This window comes from Apodemus sylvaticus, chromosome 10 (genome assembly GCF_947179515.1).
Source record: "Apodemus sylvaticus chromosome 10, mApoSyl1.1, whole genome shotgun sequence".
In the NCBI taxonomy this organism is placed as follows: domain Eukaryota; kingdom Metazoa; phylum Chordata; class Mammalia; order Rodentia; family Muridae; genus Apodemus; species Apodemus sylvaticus.
The window spans coordinates 13,408,125-13,422,025 of record NC_067481.1 but is presented as its reverse complement, the minus strand read 5'-3'; the positions used below and the strand labels follow the sequence as shown (position 1 = coordinate 13,422,025).

The window sequence follows — 13,901 nt, the reverse complement described above, 5'->3', positions numbered from 1 at the left end:
CTTCTCATGGCTTGATGTACCTTATTTCCTTTGTTAATAAAATGATGTATGTAGTTTAATTTTGTGTGTGGACACACACACACACACACACACACACAGACACATTGTGCTGTGGGATGCGTATGGAGGTCAGAGGACCGCCTTGGGCGTGTGTGTGTGTGTCATTCCTTCCACTGTAGAGTTCTGGTAACTGAACTCACATCGTTCGTCTTGTGTTGGGGCACCTTTACCTGCTGAGCCATCTCAGGCAGCATTTCGGATCCTTCAACTGTCATGTAGGCAGTGGATTTATTTCATCAGGTACTTCCCAGGTGTATTCACAACTTCATGGAGGATGTGAGATGGTCAGAAATCCTTGGTACTTCCTCCTGATCTAGATTAACTTCCACCATGAAAACATTGCACAAAGCTAGTCCTACAGGCAGAGCCCGGCAATGTGATTTTTCTTTGCATACTTCAAAGGGATATTAATCAAATCCTCTTTTAATTACGCACTCTAGAGTGCCGCAATATTAAATCGCAGGAAATTAAATTTTCGTCGTGAGTGTAAGAGGGCAGGCGTGCTGATCGGTGGTGAGTGGGGGTGCTAACCGATCGCTTGTCTTCTAGGCTTCGATTACTACTTTGGAATCCCATATAGCAATGACATGGGCTGCACTGACCGCCCCGGCTACAACTATCCTCCTTGTCCAGCATGTCCGCAGAGTGACGGCCTATGGAGGTAAGACTGTCCGATGTGTTGGCTGTGGGCTTTAAGTTGAAGTGGAGACCTGAGTTCTAGAATAACTGAATGAGATAGATGTGGAGAGATGAGACAGCACACAAGATAGAGCATACATCCAGGGAAAAGGTTTCCATTTATGTCCTAAGGCAAAGATGGGAACTAAAAAATTTATTTCTGTTGGAATTTTCCAGAATCACTGAATTGTTTAGCTCACCTGGGGAGTGCCTTGTGTCTGCCAAGGTCTCACACAAATGCAAACTCCCTCCATCCTCTGCCTGCTGGCTTTATTCCTGGAGTATTAGCTATTTGCCAGGCCTGGACATGGGACATAAGGAGGGAGAGAGAGAGAGAGAGAGAGAGAGAGAGAGAGAGAGTTGCTAAGCCTTACTGAGGTAACAAATTAGCTCATTCTCCAAGCTCCTTTCTTTCAGAGCCTATGCTGTGGTTGTTCCTAAGGCCACAGGTGTCTGAACTGCTTAGGGAAGGTCTCAGCTGACTAATTAATAATATAACAGTTAATATAATAATGGTTGTTTATTGAGAGGTTGTTACATTCAGGGCGTATCCTACGCTTACCTGTAGGACCAATCTGCCTTGCCTAGGTCAGAAGAGATGGCAGGAGACAAGAATCCAGATTGCAGTCTGGGTCTTTAAGTCCAGGGCCTGTGTCCTGCAGGTTTGCTTCTTAGGGTGTGGTTGTTGGACCAACATCATTGGTGTTATCACATAGATAACCTGGGTGCACATAGAAACACAGAAGTCCCTCCCAGGTCTGCACTTAACAAGACAGCAGGTGACAGTGGGAAAGGCTGTTGCATGTCTTACTGCCTTTCTTACATGGCTGTGTATGGCCTATGAGTCACCCCTGCAGCCCCACGTGACCATATCATGGCCTGAGATATCTTAGGCGATGTCTCCGTCTGTCTCTCCCTCTCGATCTCTCTCTCTTCCTTACCAGTCTGTCTCGCAATCAAACAGAACCAAAGGCATTGCTTGTTGGATTAGACTCTAAATGGCAGTGTAATTCAATCGAGGCAATAAAAAGCTGAACATTTCAACAAAACATGGAATAATCAAGTCAATACTATAAGGTTGTGGGGTTTTTTTGGTAAATATTTTATTTGTATGTGTATATGTGTGCATCTGTGTATAGGTTTGTGCATGTGAGAACAGGTACCCAAAGAGGACAGAAGAGGGCATCGGATCCCTGGAGCTGGAATTACAGGTGGCTTCACACCACCTCCTTTGGGTAGCACTGAACTTGGCTCCTCTGCAAGAGCAGCAACTGCTGAGCCATCGCTCTGGCTTCAACTTTTTCTTTAAAATGAAAATGTGTTTGGCAATGATTCACCCAGTCTGACCTCATCCCTTACACTTCTACAACAGAGCATTGTATGCAGGTGGCATGGTGGCATCAGATTATCCCCAGCCCATCTCTAATTGTCTTTGGGAGGACACATGTGATACTGCATGCCGCTTGCCCTTTCTCCCAGTGTTGTTCAGTCTAGACAGAGTCTTCACTGAGGCTAGACAGTAGGAAAGCCAGCAAGGAGAGTGTTGGTGGACTATTGAACTGTTCACACCTGTTCACACCTGTTCACACCTCAGTGTCTCTCCTTACAAGATGGGAAACATAGACTTTCTGCTCCCCCACGTTCCAAAGACAGCTGCATCTTCTCATGCAATGCCAGCCTTGTGCCAGAGACACAATGGTGAAGGTCTGTGTGAATGGATTTGGCTGTATTGGTTACCAGGGCTGTCTTCTGCACTGCACTTGGCAAAGTGGAGATTGTTGCCACCAATAACCCCTTCATTGACCTCCACTACATGGTCTACATGTTCCAGTACGATGCCATCCATGGCAAATTTAACGGCACAGTCAAGGCTGAGAATTGGAAGCTTGTAATCAATGGGGAAGCCTATCATCATCATCTTCCAGGAGCAAGATCCTGCTAAGATCAAATGGGGTGATACTGGTACTGAGTATGTCGTGGCGTCTACTGGCATCTTCACCACCATAAAGAAGGCCAGGGCCCATCGAAGGGTCATCATCTCTGCCCCTTCTGCCAATGCCCCCATGTTTGTGATGGATGCAAACCACGAGAAATATGACTACTCAAGACTGTCAACAATGCGTCCTGTACCACCAACTGCTTAGCCCCCCTGGCCAAGGTCATCCATGACAACTTTGGCATTGTGGAAGGCCTCATGACCACAGTCTATGCCATCACTGCCACTCAGAAGACTGTGGATGGCCCCTCTGGGAAGCTGTGGCATGATGGCCGTAGGGCTGCCCAGAACATCATCCCTGCATCTACCAGTGCTGCCAAGACTGTGGGCAAGGTCATCCCAGAGCTGAACGGGAAGCTCACTGGCATGGCCTTCTGTGTTCTTACCCCCAGTGTATCCATTGTGGATCTGACATGTCGCCTGGAGAAACCTGCCAAGTATGATGACATCAAGAAGGCGATGAAGCAGGCATCTGAGGGTCCACTGAAGGGCATCCTGGGCTACACTGGGGACCGGGTTGTCTCCTGTGACTTCAACGGCAACTCCAACTCTTCCACCTTTGATGCTGGGGCTGGCATTGCTCTCAATGACAACTTTGTAAAACTCATTTCCTGGTATGACAATGAATACAGCTATAGCAACAGGGTTGTGGACCTCATGGCCTACACAACCTCCAAGGAATAAGAAGCCCTGGACCACCCATTCCAGCAAGGATACTGTCTTGATCAGGGTTTCTATTTCTGGACACACATCATGACCAACAAGCAAGTTGGGGAGGAAAGGGTTTATTCCGCTTACACTTCCACATTGCTGTTCATCACCAAAGTTAGGACTGGTACTCAAGCAGGTCAGGAAGCAGAAACTGATGCAGAGGCCATGGAGGGATGTTTCTTACTGGCTTGCTTCCCCTGGCTTTCTCAGCCTGCTCTCTTATAGAACCCAAGAATACCAGCCCAGAGATGACCCACAAGGGGCCCTCCCCTCTTGATCACTAATTGAGAAAATGCCCCACAGCTGGATCTCATGGAGGCACTTCCCCAACTGAAACTCCTTTCTCTGTGATAACACCAGCCTGTGTCAAGTTGACACACAAAACCAACCAGTACAGACACTGAGAGCAAGAGAGAGACCCTCGGTGCTGAGGAGTCCCTGAACCCCCAACACTGAGCATCTCCCCCATAGTTTCCATCCCAGACCCCCACAATAACAGGAGGGGCCTAGGGAGCCCTGCCCACTCTCTTGAACACCATCCATCAAGTTTGCTGCACCTCTCCCCCCAGATGACGGGAGCCATAATGTCCCCGGGTCATAAGCATCGCACCAAGTTTTGCAGAATGGCCGGCTCACCCAAGAAGCACAAACACCTATTCAAAGGGAACAGAAAAGCCAATGGCTGGCTGGCTAAATCCCTTGGGACCAGCTATGTAGTGTTTTGCATCTATGTGTGTGGCTGCACTAAAGCCTTCTGTGCTTTCCACCCAGGAACCCCGAGAGGGGCTGTTACACAGACGTGGCCCTTCCTCTCTATGAAAACCTGAACATCGTGGAGCAGCCTGTGAACCTGAGCGGCCTTGCCCAGAAGTATGCAGAAAGGGCCGTGGAGTTCATTGAGCAGGCAAGGTAAGGATCACAGGGCCCCATCCCTCTCCCCTCTTCTATACTCACCAAGTCCTCCTGAGCTGGCAGGGCCCAGGAGGAGTTTTTTGATTTACCAGGTATTTATACATGTCTCCTGTATGCTAGTAACATTGGAAATTGGTCCTAACAGACTCTCTGGTCCTTGATTAGAAGAAGTTCCTCAAGTGTGTTCTTGGCCTTCCTGAGGCCTTTCACTATCCTGCTTTGGTTAGCACCATGATCATGGGTGTTTTTCTCTTCTCCTACTAGAGTGTAAGTACTTGTTAGCAGGGTGTATGAGTTCCTTGTTGCTGCTATAATAAATGAACACCAGAGTGGTGGCTAAAACCAACAGTAATCATAGTAAGGAGTTTTCCTCAGGTCTGGATGATAGATGCCTGAAGCCAGTCCTAAAGGGCTGGAGTCAAAGGGTGGGCAAGATTTGTTCTTTCTGGACTCTCCAGAAATAATTGTTTCTTGTTTTTCTTAGCTTCCAGTAGCTGCTGCTTTTCATTGATTTATAGCTACATCATTCTGACCCTTACATCTATTGATCCCTTGCATAGCCAAATACTCTTGCCCCTCCCCCTTTTAGACAGCGTCTCATAGTCCAGGCTGTACAGCTCCTGATCTCTCAAGTGTTGGAATGTGCCACCACACCCAGGCTTCTTTTAAGGACATTAGTGATTAATAGTGAACCAGGAGCCAGATGGAGTGACGTTGTCCAGGTCTCAGGAGGCAGAGTTCATGGCGAGCTGAAGGGGGAGGGGTGGGAACAGGTCAACCAGGAAGTCTGAAGATGGATCTCATCTTAAGATCTTTAACACCTGTAACTTGCCTTTGCCATGGAAGGTGAAGTCCCCCAATTCCAGGGACTAGACTTCAGGTATATTTGAAGGTTGTTAACCAGTCTCCCACATAGGATTCCAAATGCGCACATCTACAGGGCTCACAATGCAGGGATGAGGAGATAGTTGAGCGGTTGAAAGCATTGACTGCCCATCCAGAGGGTCCAGGTTTAGTTCTCAGCACCCAGCTCACAATCATCTGTAGCTCTGGGCCCAGGAGATCTGATTTTTCCGCTCTCCATGGGCACTGTACACATGTGGCACACAGGCACACACACAGGCAGAATACCCATACACATAACATAGAATCTAAAGAAAACACTTAAATAAGTGGAAAGCAGGTCCCATCTGTAGTGAGCAGTTGCTACTTAGCTGCCTTGATGATGGGTGATCCTGTAATATACAAGCCTCAGGTATCAGACCTTTCCAGTTTGGGGGAGAGACAGGAACCAGTCTTGAAATGTTAGAAACTTCTAATTAAAAAAAACAAACAAACAAACAAAAAGAAAACAATCAAAACCAGAGGACTGGAGTGATAACTTAGGGGTTAAGAGCACTGTCTGCTCTTCTGGAGGTCCTGAGTTCAATCCCAGCACCTACATGGTGGCTCACAACTGTCTGTAACTCCAGAGGATGTGACACCTCACCCTCATATAGATATACATGCAGGCAGAGCACCAATTTACATGAAATAAATGCACATAAATCATTAATAATAATAATAATAATAATAATAATAATTTAGATATACATGCAGGCAGAGCACCAATTTACATGAAATAAGTGCACATAAATCATTAATAATAATAATAATAATAACAATAATGCTCCAGATGGCTCAGTGGATAAAGGTACTTGCTGCTAAGTACCTTTATCATGAGTTGAACAACATGAGTTGAATCCCTGGGGATGTGTGGATGGAAGGGGAACACTAACTCCCAAAAGTTGCTCTTTGACCTCCACACACCATGGCACCTCTGCATACACTAAATTAGTGTTCAAGAAAGCAACCACTGAAGGCGACACGAGAATCCACCCCACGCTGTGTGAGGGCTGCTGTTATATGTCCTTGTCCCATCCTGGCAAATGGCGGCTAGACTTGCAATTGATTTCATCTTTCTCCCAAGGCCTCAAACTCCTCAAGGATAGTGAAACACTTCTCTTGGGTCCACAGCCATAACTTAGGTAAGAGAAGAAAAATGTGCTGTGTGGCTGCCTGCCCATGCAGAGTTAAAATGGCGTCATCTCTGGATAGCTGAACAGACAAACTCCTGACTGTGCAGGATCCTACTGCCCTTGCTTAGCCATGTTGGACTTTTCTAGAGACACCATCAAGGAAGGCAGATGTGTCAGGTGAGGTAGACTTAGTTGTCAGTGTGTGTGCTTGAGAATACACCCCACTACTTCAAATCTCAGAGCAACATCCCAGGATGCTAGAGGTGGCATCTGAATGATTTCCCCAGACTTTTCTAAGAAGCAGTGCCAATGCTTCTTCCCAGGTTGCTGACAGAGACAGGGCAAAGCTTTTCTGACCTGGAAGGTTGAGCATCTCCCAGCTCCCTACAGCTCTGAGATGGTTCTAGTTTCCTTCGCCCTGGTACAAGCAGATGCTTCATAGTTGGCAAGGGCAGTTTCCTGCTGTTCTACAGAGTCTCAGCCTTCTAAGCAGGAGGGAAGGCTGCTGGCTGGGCTGGTGACTGTGCAATGCTTGCTCCACAGGGGTGTCGGAGCCTGGGCATCCATCAGTGAAGGAATGCACCGAAAGACAAATCAACTGATTTTCTCTTGTATCAAAGAAAAAAGGTGAAGAATTGGCCATTTCCCTAGCTAAAGGAATGAGTCATTGGCTTTTAAACTTTTCAGAAGGCAATCTTAGGGCATGAAGGCTTCTTTAAGATTTGACCTGCCAATTCATCCATGACTTTCCTCACTGTAGCAGAAAAATCCCCTGGACCTGTTCACATTTGTGCTGGCTAGTTTTATGTCAACCTGACACCAGCTAAAGTCATCCCAGAGGAGGAAGCCTCTATAAAGAAAATGCCTCCCTAAGATTTGGCTGAAGGCAAGCCTTGAGGGGTATTTTCTTAACTAGTGATTGATAGGGGAGGGCCCAGCCCGTTGTGGGTAGTACCATCTCTCAGCTGCGTTCTATAAGAAATCAGCCTGAGAAAGTCAGCAAGCAGCACCTTTTCATGGTCTCTGCATCAGCTCCCGCCTCCAGGTTCCTGCCCTGCGTAAAGTCCTATCCTGACTTCCTCCAGTGATGAACAGTGATGTGGAAGTGTAAGCCAAATAAATCCTTTCCTCCCCAACTTGCTTTTGGTTCTGGTGTTTCATCACAACAGCAGCAATTGTAACTAAGACCAGGGAGACTTTGCTTGGCCACACCACCTCCCTCAAGCCCTTTATTCTGAATTGCCAGAGGAATCAGGTTTAGTGTAGAACAGAACCTTGATCTAAATGTCTGTCCCCTGTGATCTCATGTTGTGCTCCAGGAATAGGCTGAGCTGCCAGCCCCTGTTCAGAGAGTGTTGATCCTCAGATGAGAAACACAGACACACACAGTCGTTCAATTTCAACTTGCCTAATTGGCTCAACCACTGGGCTCCTACAATCTACCTCTGCTATCATGCCCTTCCCAGAGCTCTCAGTTCAGCACCCTAAATGTGCACTTAACTTCAGTTGTTCAGCTGCTTTCAGTCCCAGATCAACATCCCCTAACCTGTAGAATCGGCCTGTGGCCAGTCTGCCCACATGGTCCGTTGGCTTTTTTCTCTCTGAAGTATGGCAAACTCTCCTCTTCTCTCTCCTGTGTCTCCCACTTGCCTGAGGGGACCCGGAAGTCTCACCTATTACTTCCACTCAGCAATTGGGCCTATGGTATCTTTACTGATAGATCAAGAACAAACTGGGGAACAGGACTTTAGCATCAGAACCATCCCTACACCCACACATATCCTGGCCTTTATCTCCTGGAATTAACATGGTGGTCCGGATGCTTGGACTCTGAAGTGCAGCACAGAGCACAGGATTTACTCTAGGCAGACTTTGAGTTTAAATCCATGCTGTTTATTACTAGTAGCATAACCTGAAGGAAGTCCTTAAATCCTCTAGGTTTCTGATTCATTTCCTGAAAGGAGAAACTGGGGTTATCATGAGGCTGGACTTAGACACCAGTTCTGGGTGATACTTCTTACTATTACAGAATACTAGCCATCATTACTTTTCTAATCACCTAGCCAGATGATTTCCACATTTTCTTAGACTTAGACAAATGAATTATCCATGAGCCCACAGGCCAGTCCTGTGGTGGGGTGGTGGTGGAGTTTCTCTGAGGTCAGGAAGGACTGCAGAGGCTCTGAGTTTTCCCATTTATTCCAGCACCAGTGGAAGACCCTTCCTGCTCTACATGGGCCTGGCCCACATGCATGTGCCTTTGTCTGTAATTCCACCATTGACACACCCACAGACCCAACGGCTGTACCGTGCAAGTCTCCGGGAGATGGACAGTCTGGTAGGACAGATCAAAGATAAAGTTGACCACGTGGCAAGAGAAAACACACTCCTCTGGTTTACAGGTAAGGTAGAAAGGTCCAGCTGCTCTGGCTGGGATCTAAAATATAGCCACACAAGGGTCTATGGAGAGCAGTATTCAGTCATGTGACATTTTCAACAGGGAAGGGGCTCTCTGTGACCTTGGGGCCCTGATGATATTCATTTGCCTGAACTCTGAGCATGTTGTCTGTCAGGTTCTGCAAGACCCAGTCACAAGAAAGGTTTGTGCTGACAGAGCATGTACTTTGCTGGCCCCACAGATGTTGACTAGGACCCTCCGACTATTCACTCTTCTTGTTAAAGAGTAGCTTTGCCATTGTAAACTCATGTAGTCCTTGACTATCTCCTGGTCCCAATGATTGTGGTTACTACTGGTCATATCTGTAGTCAGGTGGCCCCGGAAGAGCTGAATTAACTATCCCTTTAAAGGGATCACATGTAGCTAGGTATGGTAGTGCACAATACTTTTTAGAATTCCAGCACTTCAGAGTCTAAAGCATAATTTCCAGTTCAAGGCCACAATGGGCAGCATAGTAAATTCAAGGCTATTCTGCTATATACGGCAAGACTCTGTCTCAGAAAAATCCAAAGGTAGGTGTGTGTGTGTGTGTGTGTTTGTGTGTTTGTGTGTGTTGGTGGGGGGAGTTCCATAGAAATTTTGTGTCTCAGGTTTCTATGTAGCAGAGTGGCAGTTACTTTAGTTAAGCTGAAACCTGGTTTTGAATATATGCTACTGGGAGAGCGGAATCTACTCCACTGATACTGTGACATTGAAAGATGTTGGATGTGGATCTAGGTGTATCAACGATGCTCAGTGAACAGTTGCTAGGCTGTGACTAATGACAGTAATGGACTGCTAACACTAGGTAAGCAGGACGTGAGAGCAGAGGTTAGGGATGGACCTCACTGGGTCAGGGCAAGCCTCCCTCTCTCTGAGAGCCTAGTAGAGATGGGCTCACTGATAGAGTTTTAGCCGAGTAGAGATATGTAAGCCCAGCACTTGGGAAGCAAAGGAAGGGGAGTTCATGGCTCCACCATGCACTGACATCCATGTCTTCAAGGAACACTTACATGTAGAGAAACACGGTTGTCTTTCTGTCTGAGGTGTGCTGTGCACACGGTTACGACCAAGGAGGGAGTCAGAAGCGGTGTCTCTCAGAGACCCACTGACTGTGTCCTGTTTCTTTTTCTGGTTTCCAGGAGACAACGGCCCATGGGCTCAGAAGTGTGAGCTGGCAGGCAGCGTGGGTCCCTTCTTCGGATTGTGGCAAACCCATCAAGGTATCACAGACCCTCAATCAGTGTGATTAGATACCACTTGGGAAGCAGAGTGCTGGCTGTGTACAGGGTTTTGTCTGGGGGGACAGCTGCCTTACTTGTGTGTCCTGGCTTTCGGGACACTGTTAGGAAGCAGGGGCATAGCGGCTCACTGGCCACCAACTCTCAGAGAAGAAACAAGTTGGCACAGAGAGAAAGTGTGTATTTATTATGGCCCATTCCTTTCTACTCTTCCCTCAAAGGACCAGCCTTTGTCCTGACAAAGCAGTCCATGCGCTTTGCCTTAATTCATTTGGCTGCCTGCATCTTCTTTCTCTGTCCCCCCACTTCTCTCCCCGCAAACCCCTCCCTCCATTCAACCATTAGTTCACATCATCCATTCAAGAAATATTTAGCTCACAATCCGTAAAGTTAGGATTTGGAAAGTCTCAATGTGTGGCCCTGGCTGGCCTAGGACTTACTATGTAGACCAGGCTGCCCTTGAATTCACAGAGGTCCTCCCACCCCTGTCTCTGGAGTGCTGGGGTTAATGGTGTTTGCCACCACGCCTGAGCCTTTGCAAGGCTATTATATACACCATCTCTAAACCTTATAACAATGGAGGGTAACAGCAATGGCTTCACTTACAGACAAAAAGTGGATCCCAAAGAAACAGTCACTCGTTCAAGGTTGCACAGTTGATGAGAAGATGCTAGGTTTGCCCCTGTCTTCAAAGTTGGTGTTGTCTCCACACACCCAACGGCCTCCTGCGGCCATGACTGGCTCCACATAAACATTTTGGAGCCTGAAACTCAGCTTCCATCTGCTCTGGAAATGTTTCCAACAAGGAAGGACCTTACCTTCCGAGGGAACAGCCACACTGGGGACAGTCTGGTGTGTGGAGCAAAGGTTTGAAAAGTTCCATATGCCTCTTGACGCCCAGTCTCCTCCTGGAAGCATCTGTTTTAGGGAACTCATCAGCCAAGGGCACGGTGCTCTTGCATGATGCTCATTGCAGTGGGTCAGAGAATTAGCCGGACACAGTGCAAATACTCAGGAGGGGAGTGTGTAAAGGGAGTTATCCGTTCAGAGCGACCACCAAAGAAACAGTAAGCGGACACACATGAACTGATTTGGAAGTATTCACATTAAATAGTTTTTAGTGATTGAGAGAAACTATAAAATAACATGCAAAGCCTAGACACGTGCTTCGTGTAACTGCTTTGTACAAAGTATAGCTTTATTACATAAAAGTAAGCTTATGTTTTCTTAGAAGAATCTTGAATGAGGTGTCACAACTACAGGAAATTAGTAGTGATCCCTCTGAGTTTAAGAGGGAGTTTACGGGGGCTGGGGAGATGGCTTGGCGGTTAAGAGCATTGACTGGTCCTGAGTTCAAATCCCAGCAACCCCATGGTGGCTCACAACCATCCATAATGAGATCTGACGCCCTCTTCTGGAGTGTCTGAAGATAGCTATAGTGTACTTACATATAATAAATAAATAAATCTTAAAAAAAATAGGAGGGAATTTACATGTGATTCGTAATCCTTCCCTCCCCTGATGAACTGTTACTATTTTGTGAAAAAGAGGGATTGGAGATGCAGCTCAAGGTGAGGGGGCTTGCTTAGCAATGGGAGTTTGCCCTATAGCACTGAAAAATAAACATTAAAGCTGTGTTGGCACGAGGTGGAATGGGGCTGTAGCTAAGTCTCTAGAGTGCTTGCCCACTGTGTAGCTCAGTCTTTTGCTCAGTCTCCAGCATCACATAAACCAAGTATGGTGGTGCATGCCTGTAATCTCAGTAGCCAGAAGGAGGGGGCAGGAGGATCAGAAGTTCATGGCCATCCTTGACCTCATATAGTAAGCTCGAGGCCAGCTGGGATAATGTGTGACGTTGTCTCAAAACAACAATAAAATCGAAATAAGCCGGGTTCTGCCCTTCTTTCCTTGTCTGAGTATTTGCTTCACACCTGCCGTTTCCTGTTCTGCCTACTTATTGAGCATCTGTTGTATGCCAGAAGCAGTTCTTCCTCCCAGGGATACAAAGACTAACAAAACCTCTGACCCAAAGGAACCTATAGGCCCACAGGCCTATAATAGCACTTCTTGGGATGCGTTGAGTAGACACAACAAGATCCTGTGGGGATCTTGCTAAAATGAAGTTTCCACCTAAGAGATCATCAGTTGATGATGGCAGTCTCGCATTTCTGTGGCACCCCAGGACAGTGCTGATATTGCTGGCCACTTTGAGGGTCACCAGCCTACAACATTGTTGCCTATGATACCTGAACCTATAACTTATATCTCTGGACCCATGGCTCCTCAAGTTGGGCGTGGGAGTACAATGCTTGTAATTTTAGCACTCAGGACACTGAGGCAGAAGGATTGCTACCAGTTGGAGATCAGCCTGGGCTCCATAGTGATTTTAAAGTCAGCCTGAGATGTAAGGAGACTGTCTCAAAAAGCCAAACAAACAGTGATAACAATAACCACAACATTAAAAAAAATTATTTCCTGGGTTGTTACCTCTGTGAATTCTACACAGGAAAATGGATCCCTGTAGTATGTGTGTGTGTGTGTGTGTACATGTATGTGTGTGTGCTCATGTGTATATGCTTATGTGTGTGTGTCTGGGTATGCTCCCATGTGTGTATGTTCATGTGTGTATATGTGTGCATGTGCTCATGTGTATATGTGTGCATGTGCTCATGTGTATATGTGTGCATGTGCTCATGTGTGTATGCTCATGTGTGTATGCTAATGTGTGTGTCTAGGTATGTGCCTATGTGTGTATGTTCATGTGTGTGTGTGTATATGTATGTGTGTATACTCATGTGTGTGTGTGTGTATGCCTGTGTGTCTGCTATGAAGCCCTAGCTACCTTGAATTCAAGCTCCTCCTGCATTAGCCCCATGAACTCTGAGATCCTAGGCACATGCTACCATATCCAATAAGCTAAGCATTATTCACAAGGGAAGCAGAATTGGGATCTTCATCATTCAAAGGGTGCTAGAGTTGGGAGAGAACTCAAAATCTATATTCCTACTCACTTTCCAGTAAAAAGTGGAGGCTGAGGAGGTCTGCTCCAGGCCAGCTGGTGATGGAAGAGGGTCAAGTGATCTGGGTCATTCCACAGCCCATGTGACTGTGGCTGCTCCCACCTTTCAAAACCTGATCATGGCTTAGCTGTCTGGAAAATCCCGTGTTGTTTTTTTTTTTTTTTTGAACTACATGGTTGTTAAGGAAAACAGTACTAGTCCCCCCACCCCCAAATCCTTCTAAACCAGGAGGGGGAGGGATGGAGAGATAAAGAGGCCTATTGGCTTGGGAGCTTCACTTGGGGTTGACTCTTAACTATGTAATGGGACCGGGAAACTTTGATCTTCCATGTTGGTAGGTGAGAGACCCTCTTCATTTCATGAGTAGAATCTGATGGAAGCTTTGTACAGGCACCCAGTGTGGTGTGTGCGACTCCTGCCGGGAAATCCCTGAGACTCAGTTTCTTTATTTATAGCAGAAGCAACCTGGGCATCCCTCTCTGAATGGAGGCTTGGAAAGATTTTCCCACAGAACTATCAGGCAAATGATGCGTGGATGACCTTAGAGTGTCCCATGACCTTGACTCAGGAAACCACTCAGAGCTGGGGTCAGCTACCTTCTCGTTACATGGTTTTGGGCAAGGCTGTCTGACAAATTGTATGACTTTGGTCATAACACTTGAATCGGTGAGGGCGGTAGAGCTGGGTGCCGCTCTCTTGTTTTCAAAGTTCTCCAAGGAAACCTTGCCTGAAAAATATGTCCGAGTACCTCTCCCCACACCGAACTCTATTCTCAACTTCCTGTCCATAATTCCACAGCCTGGAACGCTGCAGGGGGCTAACTCTGGA

General features: G+C 46.9%; 1 protein-coding gene and 1 pseudogene across 12 annotated transcripts in view; both read left to right on the top strand.

The window, feature by feature from the left end:
- Arsg (arylsulfatase G) overlaps positions 1 to 13,901 on the top strand; it is a 134,854-nt gene that overhangs the window by 88,674 nt on the left and 32,279 nt on the right. For all 12 annotated transcript variants that reach the window (XM_052194729.1, XM_052194732.1, XM_052194735.1 and 9 more), the window contains 4 exons: positions 610 to 721; positions 4,217 to 4,354; positions 8,581 to 8,777; positions 9,955 to 10,035. In XM_052194729.1, the coding sequence (XP_052050689.1) occupies positions 610 to 721; positions 4,217 to 4,354; positions 8,581 to 8,777; positions 9,955 to 10,035 (528 nt within the window). The remainder of the gene's footprint in view (positions 1 to 609; positions 722 to 4,216; positions 4,355 to 8,580; positions 8,778 to 9,954; positions 10,036 to 13,901) is intronic.
- Positions 2,434 to 3,418, top strand: LOC127693688 (glyceraldehyde-3-phosphate dehydrogenase-like; annotated as a pseudogene).